This window comes from Bos javanicus, chromosome X (genome assembly GCF_032452875.1).
Source record: "Bos javanicus breed banteng chromosome X, ARS-OSU_banteng_1.0, whole genome shotgun sequence".
NCBI classification, from domain to species: Eukaryota; Metazoa; Chordata; class Mammalia; order Artiodactyla; family Bovidae; genus Bos; species Bos javanicus.
In genome coordinates this window covers 57,220,010-57,238,322 of record NC_083897.1, presented here as the reverse complement: position 1 = coordinate 57,238,322, position 18,313 = coordinate 57,220,010, and the positions used below count along the sequence as shown (strand labels likewise).

At 35.8% G+C, this 18,313-nt stretch overlaps 1 protein-coding gene across 3 annotated transcripts in view; it reads right to left on the bottom strand.

Annotated features, from left to right (window-relative positions):
* Window positions 1-18,313, bottom strand: part of TBC1D8B (TBC1 domain family member 8B) — an 84,113-nt gene that overhangs the window by 36,742 nt on the left and 29,058 nt on the right. For all 3 annotated transcript variants that reach the window (XM_061409355.1, XM_061409356.1, XM_061409358.1), the window contains exons 3-7: window positions 16,732-16,850; window positions 16,002-16,227; window positions 15,029-15,269; window positions 11,379-11,586; window positions 10,560-10,727 (exon numbers count right to left, since the gene is read on the bottom strand). In XM_061409355.1, the coding sequence (XP_061265339.1) occupies window positions 10,560-10,727; window positions 11,379-11,586; window positions 15,029-15,269; window positions 16,002-16,227; window positions 16,732-16,850 (962 nt within the window). The remainder of the gene's footprint in view (window positions 1-10,559; window positions 10,728-11,378; window positions 11,587-15,028; window positions 15,270-16,001; window positions 16,228-16,731; window positions 16,851-18,313) is intronic.

Below are 18,313 nucleotides of genomic sequence, written 5' to 3'. Positions count from 1 at the left end.
CATTTCTCATGATGTACTCTGCATATAAGTTAATAAGCAGGGTGACAATATGCAGCCTTGACGTACTCCTTTTCCTATTTGGAACCAGTCTGTTGTTCCATGTCCAGTTCTAACTGTTGCTTCCTGACCTGCATATTCAGAGCTCAGTTCTTAGTAAAAAGTACTTTCCTCAGGGCATTATAAGAAAACCACAGCAATCTGCTGATAATGTCACAGCTGCCTAAGGCTATGATTTCAATTTGGAGCAAACAAGAGCCTGGCTAAAATGTTAAAGGAAGGCTTTGAAAACAAGATGGCCATAAGGGAACTTTGAAAGATTCCAACATATTCTTCAGAATCTGAAAGTATACATGAGTATACAAGACTGTGAACCTGCCCAGGAACAAGATGGGACAGGAGAAGGCCCCCGTCACTCAACTCTGGCTGATCTTGGAAATAAGAAATGAAAACTAAGGCTGACTGATAAACTGCCTAAAGTATGAGGAATACCTTTACACAAAGATCTCCTTGGAAAAGGTGGAGAACTTAATGGTTCAAGGCATTTAAGGACATCTCTGACCCATCATTGGCTGACCACTGATTTATAATGACTGAGGGGGTGATCTGAAGAAGCCAGGCTTAAAAATACACAAAAGGGGTTTCCCTGGTAGCTCAGTGGTAAAGGAGACACAGAAGACAATGCAGGAGACATGGGTTTGATCCCTGATCCAAGAAGATCCCACATGCTGCGGAGCAACTAAGCCTGTGCACCACAACTATTGAGCCTGTGCCACAATGAGAAACCCACACACTGCAATTAGAGAGCAGCCCCTGCACGCCACAACTACAGAAAAGCCCTTGCAGCAACGAAGACCTAGCACAGCCAAAATATTAATTAATTAAATTATTTTTTAAATACAATTTTTTTTTGAAAAAAGGCAACCAACAATTGTGTCCCTAAAGGGCCTCACTTCTTAGATTTTTTTAAACTAAGAATGGAAACCAGCTATTATACATATATTCAAAGAACTAAAGGAAACTGTTTAAAAAAAATAAAGGACTCGGTTAAAAAGTAAGCAAAAGACCTAAGCAGAGACCTCACCCTATATATATATTATATATATATATATATATATAATATATATATAATACATATAATATATATATGTATATAAAGATGACAATCATATGAAAAGATGCTCAATATCATACATCTTTAGGTAACTGCAAAGTTAAAGGGTGAGATACCATTTCATACCTATTAAAATGGCTAAAATCCAGGATACTGGTAACACCAAGGGCTAATGAAGATGTGGGACAAGAACTCATTGCTGATGGGAATACAAAGCAGTACAGTACTTTAAGAGATGGTGTGACAGTTTCTTATAAAGCTAAACATAGGTTACCTTATGATTCAGCAACTGTGCTCCAAGGGATATACCCAAATAAGCTGAAAACACATCCACACAAAAATCTGCACATGAATGTTTATAGCAGTTTTATTCATAACTGCCAAAACCTGGATGCAACTAAGGTATCCTTCAATAGGTGAATGGATAAACACTGCTATATCCATTATACATATATTATATATATCCAAATACATCCAAAAATGGAATATTTTTCAGCAATAAAAAGACATGAACAATCAACACAACTAAGAGCTGGTTTTTTTTAAAGATAAACAAAACTGATAAACCTTTAGCTAGATTTACCAAGAAAAAAAGAGAATTCAAGCAAAATTAGAAATGAAAGAGGAGATTTTGTCTGATGACACAGAAATTAAAAAGATCATAAGGACTACTATGACTGATTATATGCCAATAAATGGGATGACACTGAAGAAATGCACAAATTCCAAGAGACATACAATCTACCAAGATATAATCATAAAAAATAGGAAATCTGAACTTAACCAATGATATGTAAGGAAACTGAATCCAATACAAAATCTCCCAACAATAACAACAAAAATCCCTGGCTTCATGGGTGAAATCTGTCAAATATGTAAAGAAGAATTAATGCTAATCCTCAAACTCTTCCAAAAAATTAAATAGGAGTCAACACTCCCAAACTTCTTTTACAAGGCCAGCAGTCCCCTGAAACCAAAGCAGATGGGAACACTACAAGAAAAGAAAACTACAGGCCCAAAATCCGTGATGAATACAGATGCAAAAATTCTCAACAAAATACTGGCAAACTGAATTCAACAGCACATTAGAAGGATCGTACACCATGATCAACTACGATCTCTGGAAGGCAAGGATGGTTCAAAATATACAAATCAATAAAATGAACAGAATGAAAGGCAAAAACCATATGATCATTTCAATAGATGCAGAAAAATTATTTGACACATATTCAACATCCTTTCACAATAAAAACTTTCAATAAAGTGGATACAGAGAAACATACCTCAATATAATAAAGGCTATGTGTGACAAGCCCAAAGCAAACATCATACTCCATGGTGAAAGGTTAAAAGCTTTCTAAGATTAAGAACAAGAAAAGGGTGCCCACTGTCACTACTACTATTCAACAAAGTGCCATACATCCGGGCCAGAGAAACTAAGCAAGAAAAACAAATGAGATATAACTACACACTTGTTAGAATGGCTTTTATCAAAAGACAAGAGTTAAGTGTTGGCAAGAATATGGAAAAAAAGAGAGCACAAGCACAGTTTGTGATGATGCAAATTGGTGCCACACTATGGAAAACATGTATGAAGGTTCCTCAAAAAAATAAGAACTACCACTTGGGGACCTCCCTGATGGTACAGTGGTTAAAAATCTGCCTGCCTCAATATAATACAGGAAGGGGACACGGGTTTGATCCCTGGTCCAAGAAGATTCCGCATGCTGCAGAGCAACTACTGAACCTATCCTCTAGAGCCTGTGTTCCGCAACAAGAGAAGCAGAGAAATCACCACAGTGAGAAGCCCGTGTACCTCAATGAAGAGTAGCCCCTGCTTGCTGACACTAGAGAAAGGATGAGCATAGCAGTGAAGACCCAGCATAACCAAAAATATAAATAAATAAAGTTTTTTAAAAAAGACCGACCATATGATTCAGTAATCCCACTTCTCAGTATATAGTCAAAGGAAATGAAGTCACTATCTTCAGGAGATAACTGCATCCCATATGCTCACTGCAGCATTGTTCACAAAAGCTAAGACAAACCTAACTGTTGACAGATTAATCAACAAAGAAAATGTGGTATACAGATAAACAAAAAATTATTCTTCAGCCATAAAAGGAAGTTTTGCAATGTGCAACAACATTGACAGACATTAAGGACACTACACTAAGTGAAATAAATCGGACACAGAAAGACAAATACTGTATGATCTCACTTACGTGTGGAATCTAAAATAGCCAGCTTTACAGAAGCAGAGTACAATGGGGTTTGCAGGGGCTAGGAAAGGGGGAAATGAAGAGATGTTGGTTAATGTGTACATACTTCTAGTTTATATGAGAAATAAACCCTAGGAATCTAATCTACAGCATGATGACTATAGTTATCAATATTGTATATCTGAAAGTTGCTATGAGAGTAGAATTTAAATGTTTACAACTACAAAATTGTAATTACATGAGTGGGTGATAAGTGAAATAACTTTACTGTGGTAATCATTTAATTGACATATAAATTGTGTAAGTTTGAGATATATGATGTGATGATTTGATACAGATATATTAAGGCCTATTTTAATATATGTGTATCAAATCATCACATCATACATCTTAAACTTACACAATTTGTCAATTATCACAATAAATCTGGGGGTGGTGGCAGGGAAACAACCTGGCAGTTCCTTACACACATAGTTGAAGTTTAACAAGTATCTGTTGAATTTTTTAATTTAAAAAATGAGATATCAAACCACAAAAAGATATGGGGGAAACATGCATACTGCCAAGGAATCAGTCTGAAAAGAATACATATGTTACATAAAATTTTGGAAAAGGCAACCCCTCATTCATAAAACTAGGATGCGGCAGCTGGTCCCATCACTTCATGGCAAATAGATGGGGAAACAATAGAAAGAGTGAAAGACTATTTTTTTGGGCCCCAAAATCACTGTGGATGGTGACTGCAGCATGAAATTAAAAGACGCTTGCTCTTTGGAAGGAAAGCTATGACGAACCTAGACAGCATATTAAAAAGCAGAGACAATACTTTGCTGACAAAGGTCCATATGGTCAAAGCTATGGTTTTTCCAGTAGTCATGTATGGATGTGAGAGTTGGACCATAAAGAAGGCTGAGCGCCGACAAATGCTTTCAAACTGTGGTGCTGGATAAGACTCAAGAGTCCCTCAGACTGCAAGGAGATCAAACCAGTTAATCCTAAAGGAAATCAACCCTGAATATTCACTGGAAGGACTGATGCTGAAGCTGAAGCTCCAATACTTTGGCCACCTGATGCAAAGAGCCAACTCATGAGAAGAGACCCTGATGCTGGGAAAGATTGAAGGCAGGAGGAGAAGGGGGCAACAGATGAGAAGGTTGGATGGCACTCAGTGGACATGAGTTTGAGCAAGCTCCAGGAGATGGTGAAGGACAGGGAAGCCTGGCGTGCTGCAGCCCATGGGGTCACAGAGTGTTGGACACGACTGAGCGACTGAACACACAACACAGAAGGGTTGAAAGTTAAGAGGATTCAGGGAAAGTTTAAAAGGAGTATTCAAAACAATGTCTGAATATAAGGGTAGGACGGAAGAATCTTAGAAAGGAAAAAAAAAACAATTATTAGTGAGTATATGTCCCGTGTTACAACACTTTCTTTTTTAAAAAAGCTTGTTTTGACAAGTATGTATCTGACTCTGTGATCCCATGGACTACAGCTGGCCAGGCTCCTCTGTCCATGGCATTTGCCAAGCAAGAATACTGGAGTGCGTTGCCATCTCCCTCTCTACTTGACAAATATACTTTACTGTTAATGCTAAATTTTGATGTTCTAATTAGGGATTATGTTTTCCCAAAACCAATTCAAAAATTCATGGTTGTAGTCTGGATCTCAAAGTAAAGTGCATTCTCTTAATTTAGGACATATGACTGAGACTCCAGCTTATCTATTAGTTGTATATCTGCTGCTGCTAAGTTGCTTCAGTCATGTCTGACTCTGTGCGACCCCATAGACAGCAGCCCACCAGGCTCCCCTGTCCCTGGGATTATCCAGGCAAGAACAGTGGAGTGGGTTACCATTTCCTTCTCCAATGCATGAAAGTGAGAAGCGAAAGTGAAGTCGCGCAGTCGTGTCCGACGCTCAGCAACCCCATGGACTGCAGCCTACCAGGCTCCTCCGTCCATGGGATTTTCTAGGCAAGAGTACTGAAGTAGGGTGCCATCGCCGAGTTGTATATCTAAACTATAGTAAAAGTAGCCAAGAAGGAAAATAAAAATAACCCTTATAAAATGCCAAATGTCAACATATAAAACTGACAGCAAGTGTGCTGCTTCTCTCCATGATTACCTTTTAAGTATTCACAAAAGTCACATTAACACGCTGCTGCTGCTCAGCTGCTTCAGTTGTGTCTGACTATTAGTAACCCTATGGACTGTATCCTGCCAGGCTCCTCTGTCCGTGGGATTCTCCAGCCAAGAATACAGGAGTGGGTTGCCATTCCCTTCTCCAGGGGATCTTCCCAACCCAGGGATTGAACCTGCATCTTGTGTTTCATATTTACCTTCAAAGATGTTTGTTTAAAAATCAATTTAATATTTGATTTGAAGAGCATAATATAGAATTAGGAAGATAAGCTTAAATTTCTTAACTTTTATTTTTGTTCTGGCACTTTGAATGGGAGGATTTTACCCCAAGGCCATAACAATTCTATATATCCATATAGCTATATAGATATGTAGAATATGCTGTATATAAATATATGCTCACACTTGTGATGGTTATAAATTTGGCACTATTCAGACATTTAGTGACTGAGCAAAATCCAATCACATGAAGAAGCAACATAGGTTGCTGACTTTATAAAGGGTATTCTTAGACTGGTTTGGTTTTTAGTATCTGCTATTGACTTTAGAAATAGCATATGGCTTCTAAAAGTGAAGAAAAGGCAGAGGAAAGATAAATATTTCTGTATGTGTAACTTTAACTTTTCCACAATTAGATTTAAATTAAAATATCTCATTAAACACAGCATAATAATGACTGGGGGCCACTGTTGACCTGTAAATTCAAAAACTACAACAAAAATACAAAGAACTACTTCCCTTAGATATCACAAGCTTATCTTAAAATATGCTCCTGTACATTGTTGTTGTTCAGTCACTCAGTCATGTCTGATTCTTAGAAACCCCATAGTCTGTAGCACACCAGGCTTCCCTGTCTTCACCATCTCCCAGAGATTGCTCAAATTCATGTCCATTGAGTTGGTGATGCCATCCAACATCTCGTCCTCTGTGGTCCCCTTCTCCTCCTGCCTTCTATCTTTCTCAGCTTCAGGGTCTTTTCTAATGAGTCAGTTCTTCACACAAGGTGGCCAAAGTATTGGAGCTTCAGCTTCAGCATCAGTCCTTCTAATGAATATATTCAGGATTGATTTCCTTTAGGATTGACTGGTTTGACTGTACATTGTACATAACTTTAAATTAGTGTTAATTTTATTTTTAATAAAACTTCTGATTTCCTAATGTTGAAATTCCAATCCCAAAGAATGGCAATGCTGAAGAATGTTCTCAAACTACTGCACAATTGCTCTCACTTCACATGACAGCAAGGTAATACTCAAAATCCTTCAAGCTAGGCTTCAACAGTATGTGAAGGACTCCCAAATGTACAAGCTGTATTTAGAAAAGGCAGAAGAACCAGAGATCAAATTGCCAATATCCGTTGGATCACAGAAAAAGGAAGGGAATTCCAGAAAAATATCTACTTCTGCTTCATTGACTATGCTAAAGCCTTTGACTTTGTGGATCACAACAAACTGTGGAAAATTCTTCAAGAGATGGGAATACCAGACCACCTTACCCTTGCTTCCTGAGAAAACTGTATGCAGGTCAAGCAGCAACAGTTAGAACTAGACATGAAGCAACGGACTGGTTCCAAATTGGGAAAGGAGTACGTCAAGGCTGTATTGTCACCCTGCTTATTTAACTTATTTGCAGAGTACATTATGCAAAATGCCAAGCTGGATGAATCACAAGCTTGGAATCAAGATTGCCTAGAGAAACCTCTGATATGCAGATAATGCTAATAGCAGAAGGCAAAGAGCAACTAAAGAGCCTCTTGCTGAGGGTGAAAGAGGAGAGTGAAAAAGCTGGCTTAAAATTCAACATTCAAAAGCAAGATCATGGCATCCTGTCCCATCACTTCATGGTAAATAAATGGGGAAACAATGAAAACAGTGACAGACTTCATTTTCTTGGGCTCTAAAATCACTGCGGATGGTGACTGCAGCCATGAAATTAAGAAGCTTACTCCTGGAAGAAAAGCTATGACCAACCTAGACAGCACATTAAAAAGCAGAGACAACATTTTGCCAACAAAGGTCTGTATAGTCAAAGCTATGGTTTTCCCAGTAGTAATGTACAGATTTGAGAGCTGGACCATAAAGAAGGCTGAGCATCAAAGAATTGATGCTTTTGAATTGTGGTGCTGGAGAAGACTCCTGAGACAGCAAGGAGACCAAATCAGTCAATCCTAAAGAAAATCAACCCTGATTATTCACTGAAGGATTGATACTGAAGCTCCAATACTTTGGCCACCTGGTGTGAAGAGCCAACTCATTAGAAAAGACCCTGAAGCTGGGAAAGATTTAAGGCAGGAGAAGGGGATGGCAGAGGATGAGATGGTTGGATGGCATTCAATGGACATGAGTTTAAGCAAACTCTGGGAGATAATGAAGGACAGGGAAGCCTAGCATGCTGCATTCCATGCAGTCACAAAGAGTCAGACATGACTTAGCAAATGAACAACAAGAAATGTTGAAATCCACACAGCTTAAGCATCTCTAATTTACATTATAGCTACAGAAAATATATTACTTTATTCTGACAAGGCAAAGAAAACATCAGTTGTGTGGGTTAGATTATTCTTTTTTAAGAAATTATTTATTTTTGGCTGTGGTGTGTCTTCATTGCTGCATGGACTTTTCTCTAGTTGCAGTGCTTGGGCTTCTCATTACAGTGGTTTCTCCTGTTGCAGAGAATGGGTTCTAGAGCGCCCAGGCTCTAGAGCACAGGCTCAAAAGTTGTGGAGCTCAGGCTTAGTTGCTCCACAGCATGTGGGATCTTCCCAGATCAGGTATCAAACCCTTGTCTCCTGCATTGGCAGGTAGATTCTTTACCACTGAGCCACCAGGGAAGCCCTAAAGTATTATTCTTATCTGCATTATCATGGAGGATAAGGAAGCCGTTAGATAGGGTTGGTTATGAAAACTAATGAAACAAGTATATTTATAAACACTTCAATAATCTGTAGATTTTGCCCTTTTAAACATTCCAATGCACAGCTCAATTTCTACCTCTTCTTGACATTCTATAGTTCCATGATCCACTTACAATGTAGTTGCAAAGCATCAAGTGAAGGATCTTTAGCAGTACTTTCCCTCTTAAGTCACTTTGCTTAAAACTAACCTAAAAAGGGCCCATTTTTTTTTCACTTATTATAGTTCTGAAAAATTATCATATCTGGTAATATTTCTTGAGTATATGTGTTAATAAAAAATAAAAGATTAATGTGTTTTCTAAGCATTTGATTGGAAAATTTCAAAACCTGTGTATACACCTGGATTTTAACTTAACAAAATGTGGAGAATTTTAATTGACATATTAAAAAATTTAGACAGAACTGATACTTACGCATACTCCCAGTTGTTTCTGGGAGCATTTGTTCTTTGCTTCACAATTTGATATACTCATGGGAAAAATTTCCTAATCCTTCTTGTATTCATATTTAGATTTGTTGATTTAGACTTCCTTGAGATTTAGAATAAAAAGACTTGTTTGTGTATAATTTTTTAATATAATTTTTTCTTTGTTTCAGTATGCTAGGTGTAGCTATAAAATAACTACAATGTCTGTCATTTAGAAATCAAATGGAACCAGCTCCTCTTTAAAAAGCTCTCTTTACTATTTTTTAAAATGTAGTTTAAAAATAAAGCTAGACATATACAGATTATAGTAAAACAAGTTAATATTCCTCCTCACGGTGAAGATAAAAATCTTAAGTGAAAATAGAATGTTCTGTCAATTAAAAAAAAAAAAAAACACATTTCCAAGCAAGCCAGTTTACTAACTGGTATTTCGTACATATCTTTGTTAAAATCTTTAAAAATGGGTAAGAGAAACTAGAAAACCTTAGAACTTTGACATACATCTGAAAAGACGGCAAACTCATTTTGAAACAAAATCCTTTCTTGACAATTGAGCATATCCAACTATTAAGATGCATCTGAGAATTTTCAGGGGAAAAAATTCCAGGTATTCAGGTTGAAGATAAACAGATAAATTAAAGGAAAGGGAAAGATAAACAGAGCGTTACATCCAACACAGAGACTGAATCTGAAATGGACTTAGGACTGAAAAACAAAAGTGAGATAAGCAAGAATATGTGAGCAAGACTGATCAGTTTACTTATGTCCTCACATCAAACTGTCGTATACTGTGGGTATATATATTTGACGAGAATGAAAGATTAGCAAGTTGGGGCACAAAAACTCTTAAATGGCCAACATGAAGGTTCTGTGTCTGGAACAGAGACTGTTGTTGTTGTTCGGTCGCTAAGTCATGTCCAACTCTTAAACTGAAATATATACATATTTTTTAATTATATGCTTTCACTGCACTTTTCTATTATCAAGTAGAGAGTCAGTCTTGTCAATTCTGCATTCTCATTGACTTAGCATAATATTTTCAGTCTCTGCTCTAGGGGAAGAAATAAAAGCCTCTATAATCCAATCAAGTAAAATAATATAGCCAGTGAAGCCAATGTTGATTTTTTCTTTGAATTTTTAATTAAAATAAAAGTAGTTGTAATGTTTTATCAATCTATTAAAACATGAGATTGAAAAAGAAAAATTAATTTGAATTGAAACTACATTTCCATAAAAGACAAACATCAAAATCAGGCTTTTAATTATCTTTTGCCAAGAATATCTGCCTTGTCTAATATTTTACAAGTAAATAGATATGTCACTATTTTGCTTTGGCCCAGATTATATAAATAAGGCTGACCTGCTTGATGTTAAAAAGATTATCAGACCATCTCCCTACAGCAATTAGTCCTTTTTTAATGCCTCATTGAATTCTCAAACATAGTTTGAGTTGTTAAAAGCCATGTTATATGAAAGTACAAGGTATGTATATATGATTAAACAACAAATATAGTCAAGAAAAATAACAAGATAATTTTTTAAAAGTCTGAATTCCTAAAAAATGATAACGTCCCTAATTTTCACTTCTGCTTTATGATGGTAACTTAGAGAATACAATTTCTTTGGTATTCATCTTATAAAAACTAAACATAAGTATAAATAGGAAAGGTACTATGAGTTCCTTTTAAAGAGGGGACCACACAAACATAAATCTTTTTTCAAAATGATTTGATTGGTATATAATTACCTCTGTGCTAATATCGTGATATTGAGTTGAAGTTGCCCCACACTTGAGCCTGAGCTTTGCCACCAATTCCTCAAATTCTTTTACTTCACTGAAGCGAAAAGCTGTTTTTCCTTTGACGCTAATGATGACAGATTTGCTGGAATCATTTGTCTTATCTATAGCTAAGACCTGGGGGATGAAAACATAAGTGAATCACTTTTTTTCTCATTTTTGACAAGGTCAGGCAAAATGGCTTAGCTTATTATTATTTGTTTTTTGTGGCAACAAGTTTTGGTCTGTGGTAGGACTTAGTAAGGAATAGACTTTGGGTATTAGTAGTATCACTGATACAAGCAATCTCAGCGCAAGTTATTTCACTTCTTAAGGGAAAGGTTAACATGTAGCCTTTAAAAATGACCAAAGTAAAAATTCAATGCTGCAATACTGATAACTGATTTTTGACTTATAGAAAAGCTATCAATTCTTTTCTTTCTGACCATGTATATATATCAAATGTGATAGTGTAAGTTTTGGTATTCATGTCATAAATGTCTGAGTGATTATACTCTATGTTGCATCACCCCAAACCCTTATGTTGTACATAAACTTTTAGTTGTTTTCATTTTCAATAAGAGCTAAGGTTCTTATCCTAGTACTCTTATCCTTAGGAATGGTACTCTTATCCTGGAGAATATTATGGAACTTAAAAAAGATTATTTAAAAATTACTAAAAAGATGTTGCACATTGTTTTTAATAATTTACAAAATTAAAGGGTATTTTACTCTGTGAATGATAACATTTTTGAACTAAAAACTGATATGCAACTAAACTTACTTTACCTCTCGTAATGGAATGATTACACTACACAGATTGCCATCCTGGCTAGCAAAGCAGATATAGTTTTCCGAGATGCACATTTTTCCATGAGTGTTGAAGTGGCTGAATGGTACCCATAAGAAACATTCATGTACTTCTTTCAAAGTCTCTTCTTTGGGCAGCCTAAAAAAAGCACTGAATTGCTCACTGTGGGCTCGGTTTTCCAGACCTCTATAGGAAAGAAAAAAAGAAGGGGCTCAAATGATGCCTTCTAAAGTGTACACATGTCTACACTGATTAAGTGCACTGTAAAACAGAACGATTAAACACTACATGCTATGCTCTTCAACAAATTATGGAATGAAAGAAACACGCTGATTCCTAACCAATTTGTTCTCTTTTCCAGTTTTGTATTATTAGTAGATTCCAATGCACAACAGCTAGAGATGATGTAGGTCTTCAAACCATCTGTTAAAGGGTGATTTGCTAGGAGATTATTCTATTATTATATTCATATGTGAATATGGCTAAAACCAATCTTGGAAGATAATAATTTTTACACCTGGTTATCAGGAAAATCAAGAGAGTTACCCAGTTTAAACAAAATGATGATAATTTACGGCATCAAAATTTAGACGGGAAGACTAGTACATAAAAATAACATTAAAATCAAATGAAGCCAAAATCTAAACGAATGTTTAAAAAATTCAAAGTAGAGACACAATAAAACAGTGCTTTCACAGTTTTGGGCACAGGATGGGTGTCAATAAATACAGATGACTTGTTAACTGACACATAAATATATAAATAAAAAACAATTGCTTAAAATAGCACAATTTTTCTAGAGGCATTAAACACTTGAGCTAAGCAGCAAAGCCATCTGGGGTAGTGAGTAAATTATGCAAGTTCTAACTCTAAGCCAAAAAAGTTAAAACTAAATTTATCCTTCCAGCATATACTGTTTGAATATGTGGCAGTTCACCATGTCTTTTAAAAATAATTCTGATAAATATGAGCAGAGACTCACAATTTTTACCTCACTTAAATTGCAATTTGGTGGGTTTTTCCACTATTATTGAAAAACATAAGATCTTTTTATATGAATGAAAAGATGTATGCAATATATTATTTTAAGAGGAGAAGTAGACTGTAGCATAATATGTGATGTTTAATCCCATTCATGCTTTTGGCAAATATTTTTTAATTCATGCATTAAAAGGTCTGGAAGGATATACACTGAATTTAGCTACTATAATTCATATTTGTAAAAACAATAAACCAAAGCAATAGATATTCCATTTTATTTTAAAAATGTCATTTGGAGACGAAGTCTAAATGATCTGTTTTTTTTTAATGTACTAGGGAAAAGGATTTAGATATATATGATATTCAATGCATGTGCTCAGTCACTTCAGTCATGTCCGATTCTTTGTCACCTAATGGACTCCAGCCCACCATGCTCCTCTGTCCATGGGAATTTCCCAGCAAGAATACTGGAGTGGGTTGCTATTTCCTCCTCCAGGGGATGTTCCAGACCCAGGGATCAAACCCACATGTCTCCTGCACTGAAGGTAGATTCTTTACTGCTGAGTTGCAGGAGAAGCCCTAATTTTCAGTAGGTTCTTTTAAAAATGCACATAGACAAAAATGAATCTACTATATCTCATTTAAATACAGACTTGGTTATGAATAACTCATTGATAAGTGGCCTTTTAGGATATTTTAAGGGAAATAAAATAGCTAAAATGTTTATGCTTAGGGTGGCCAATCAAAACAACCTATATAAACAAATGCTTCACTATAACATAACATAAATTATATTCTTAATCCTTATAGAGTTTAAATCATGCACACTGGGACCTAATTTTGATAGTAAGGTGTAAAACAAATTCACCTTGCCGATCTATTTCCAGAAAAGTAAGAAGGCTCACAAAGGGAACCCTTATGTATATAGATTTTAGGAATGGGTTAAGAATAGCCAAGAGGAACACCTGTACCTAGGTTAGGGCTATGTAACAATCACACAGCATCCAGGTTACTAGTTCTGGTCTATCCACAGGACTGCAGCTTAGCTTTCTCTTATTTACACTTTCCCATACAGTCTATACCCTCATCCTTCTTGTCAGAAGCTCTTCTCACTAGCTATTTCTGGATCCTCTCCCCTTTGGCACACTCATTTCAGTCAACTGTTCTGAGTGTTGAGCAGGATGAAAGGGCTCTGGTCGGTTTCAGCAAACCAAATATAGAGGCAAACAGCCATAAGACAGATACTTCTGATGCAGGCACTAATAATGGTTACTATTTATCTAGTGCTTTATATTTTACAAAGTCCTTTACATGTTATATTGCTCATTCCTCACAAGTGCTCTCTGAGGTACAAACAACAGATGAGAAAACTGAGGTCCTGAGAGGTTACAACTTTTCCCAGGGTTGCTCTAATCTTATTCTAAAGCTCATGTTCCATTGATTCTACTAACTTATCCTTATAATAAAATGTGAAACTCTCAGGAGGAGAGGGTTGGAAGAGGGAAAAATTGGGAGTCTGGGATTAGTAGATGCAAGCTATTACATATAGGATGGATAAACAAGATCTTACTGTATAGCACAGGGAACTATATTCAGTATCCTCTGATAAACCATAAAGGACAAGAATGTGAAAAAAAATATATGTATAGCCAACTGAGTCACTTGGCTATATAGTAGAAATTAACACAACATTGTAAATCAACTATATATCAATAAAACTTTGTAAACAAAGAAAAAATGAAACTACCTATAAAATGTGTTTAAAAATAAACAATACATTTAACAATTTCAGCTTTAAATCTATCTAGGCTACTCCTCAGGCTAACCATGCACACAAAAACTTCTATGTTTCTAAAAGCACTCCAGAGCAAATCCTACTGAGATCTTAAATAATTTTCAAATCTAACTTCTATTACTTCTTAACATTAAATTTCTCAGAGAGGATACTATTTGTGAAATGCATATGAATAAACTTTAAAAACTCACACATCAGTGATTACTCCAAAGAAAAACTATCATATAACATAGAACAGTTAACTTTTTAAAAATTAATTTATTTAATTGGAGGCTAATTACTTTACAATATTGTGGTGGTTTTTGCCATACATTAACATGACTCAGCCACGGGTATACATGTGTACCCCATCCCAAACCCCTCTCCCACTTCCCTCCCCATCCCATCCCTCTGGGTTGTCCCAGTGTACCAGCTCTGAGTGCCCTGTTTCATGCATCAAACTTTGACTGGTCATGTTATTTCACATATGATAATATACATGTCTCAATGCTATTCTCTCAAATCATCCCATCCTCACCTTCTCCCACAAAGTCCAAAAGTCTGTTTATATCTGTCTCTTTTGCTGTCTCATGTATATGGTCGTTGTTACCATCTTTCTAAATTCCATATATATGCATTAATATACTGCATTGGTGTTTTTGTTTCTGACTTACTTCACTCTGTATAATAGGCTCCAGTTTCATCCAGCTCATTAGAACTGATTCAAATGTGTTCTTTTTAATAGCTGAGTAATATTCCATTGTGTATATGTATCAGAACTTTTTTATCCATTCATCTTTTAATGTTATTCAATGCCACCATTCTTTGGTCAAACAATACTTTAAAAATAAATATTAATTAAGCTTTGAATACCTTTTAGTGATTTGTAGAGGATCATCAAGGACTGGGTCATTATCAAATGTTTCCTTATCAAAAATTCTTTTTATAGCATAGTTTGCCAGTTGTTCCATAAGAAGGTATGTTTGGTTAATATGTAAAAACATTGAAAAGTAGTGATTCTCCCCTTGGGAACACACATGAATACTCTCTGTCAGTATGACATTTGAAGTCTTTTCAAGTTTTGAGACTGCATCCCAGGAGATAATGAGTTTTACTGCAAATTAGAGTTATAAGCAGATATGATTAAATTTCTCAATGTTGATTAATGTTTATCAATCAGGTCTTTCAAAACAAACAATAGTCACTTAAAAAATGCTATGAACAACTAAAATGCTTTTGAGTTCGAGATTAGTTTAAATTTTGAAGCATAACAATGAACATACAACAATTGATTTTAGGAACAGATATAATTCACCAGGGAAGTCCCTAATTTTAAATAATTTTTAATCTTTTTTTCTGATTTGATATTTAAACCTGATATTAAATTTGGTATTTCAATTTATACAATTATATAACTATTGGGGTAAAAGCTATACATATGCTATGAACAGTACTGCTTGATTCTTCTTTGTAGCTGTAGGACATTAGGTACTATGATTACTACACATATTGTGTATTGTATGTTTAAAACAATTATTTAAATATAGATTGAAGAAAGTGCATAGTTTAGAACAAGGGAAAAAAAGGATATGTCAGATCACCATCATCATTTAATATTCATTTGCTTCCCACAGCAGGCAAGGCATTCTATATACAATTCAAATGGTTCTTATGTTAAACAACCAGTCCTAAAAGTATTCTTCCCCAGATGAAGTGAACTTTTAAATGTATAGTTTAATTACCTTTAATATCTATTCTACTACTTTACATGCAACCTAATACCATCACAAAGTTGATAGGTGAGTTTGTAAATTCAAAGTCATAGTAAACAACAGAAACCACTTACTTTCTGATCCTAACAAAAAAGAATAGAAGCTCAGAAAATTGGTGCTAAGATATAGCCAACCCTGACAAGGAACCCGTCCTTTCCAATAACTGCACGAGTAATAGGTAACTAACTTTTCCTGCTCTGGCAAACCAAAACATTTTTCAAATTTCAAAAGGGCTTCTCGAAATTTTTCAGGATCGTCTTCTTTTGCAAAAGAATGTTTTCCCTCTTCAGCAATTAATCCCTAAAGGAGACAAAATAATTTCTGAAAATTAATAATTATCCATCAACAAAAATATACCTCACATGTTTAAACAGTTCCTTGAATAAAACTGTGTATACACACACACACATACCTACATCTCTTACGACAGAAGTGAGCAGATCCTCTTTAATTTTGTAATTAAATTTCTTTAAATTTGCCATTTCGTAATTTAATCTTTTCCTAATGCCTCAAAAAAAAAAAAGCTACCAAAAATACAGGTGCTAAATATTATTTTGATTGAGTGAAGGGTTCATTCAAAGAGATTCTTAAATGAAAATATCCCTAAGTGCACTCACAAGGGCACCAAAGAATAACCACTAAGTTTACAACTCTCTTTAGCTCTGATTCTGATATTTATATGTGTGCTTCTGCCAGTCCTGAAAGGTGCCAGTAAAACAATGAGCTTCTATGCAACTTTCATCCTCAAATAAAAGGGTCGAAGAGTTTAGTATTCCATCTACAAACTATATCCATGCCACTTACTCTTATCTTTCCTTGTACAAAATTAGTAATATCTTCATTTGAATCAAACACAGATAAGGTCTTCATGATATTTTCTTCTAACCACTCCCAATGTTTGGTTATTTCTTCTCTGTCAGCACCTGATTAATAATAAAAGAGAAAGAGAGACTCAAAGAAAACTTCACACGCACAAAAAAACTGCTCTTGATATTTATAAGCTTAGTTTAAAAAGCTATAAAATAATATTTGCTCTTTTAAAAAATGATCATCATAAAGGAACAGGACACAATGTTTATTCTCCATGTCATCCTTAAGTGTGAGTATGAACACTAGTTAAGTAAATACAACTCATTCGAGAAAAGATACAAAATTTTAAAAACAAGGTGCCAGTAACTGGTACCTACAGTAACCAGTTCTTTTAAGAGAATATATCGAGTGTGTGCTCAGTCGCTCAGTCATATCTCACTCTTTGTGACCCCACGGACTGTAGCCCGCAGGCTCCTCCGTCCATGGGATTTTCCAGGCAAGAATACTGGAGTGGATTGCTATGCCCTCCTCCAGGGGATCTTCCCAACTCAGGGATCAAACCTGCATCTCCTGCATTGCAGGCGGATTCTTAACTGCTGAGCCACCAGGGAAGCCGTGATATATAGTGTACGTGTGTATTTGTTAGTTGCTCAGTCGTGTCCGACTCTTTGCGACCCCATGGACTGTAGCCTGCCAGGCTCCTCTGTACATGGGATTCTCTAGGCAGGAGTACTAGAGTGGGTTGCCATTCCCTTCTCCAGGGGATCTTCCTAATCAAGGGATTGAACCCGGGTTCCCCACATGGCAGGCGGATTCTTTACCATCTGTGCCACCAGGGAAGCCCAAATATATAGAGTACTAGAATATAAATATACATAATTTAATCTTTGGTCTTCAAATAATACAGTCAGCCCTGTGCCTGTGTGACTGAAAACAGCACGCATATGACAATTCTATGCACACTGCATAAACACGGATCTCAACTGTGTTTATGGAGCTTTCTCTCAGTCAGCTCTTTCATTAAAAAGCCTAGTCAACTTACAGAAATTTTATAAAAGAGATTAGAAATCCTATAGCAAGGTTAAATCCTTGTGATCTGCTGAATCAAGGTTAGGTGGTTTACTGAGGGTCAGAGTACTTGCATTGACAGAGTACTTGCATTGTTATTAAACTTAACTCTGGGTTGCTTTGATTTGAAGAACATTTTAATATTTTAATATCTATCAATTTTCCCCTATAACCAACATAGTTATAGGATCTCCCTAGCACTGTAGATTATACAAATCTCACTCAAAAGAAATATCCTGACTTCTAAGTATGTTTTATGACATATGGAGAGTGATACATTAAAAAATGTATTGATGGGCTTCACTGGTGGTCTAGTGGTTAAGAAGTCATCCACCTGCCAATTCAGGGAACATGGGTTCTATCATTGGTCCGGGAAGATACCACATACAGTGGAGCAACTAACCCCATACCTCACAACTACTGAGCACACACACTGCAATTACTGAGCCTACGCACCTAGAGCCTGTGCTCCACAACAACAGAAGTCACCACAATGAAAAGTCTGCAT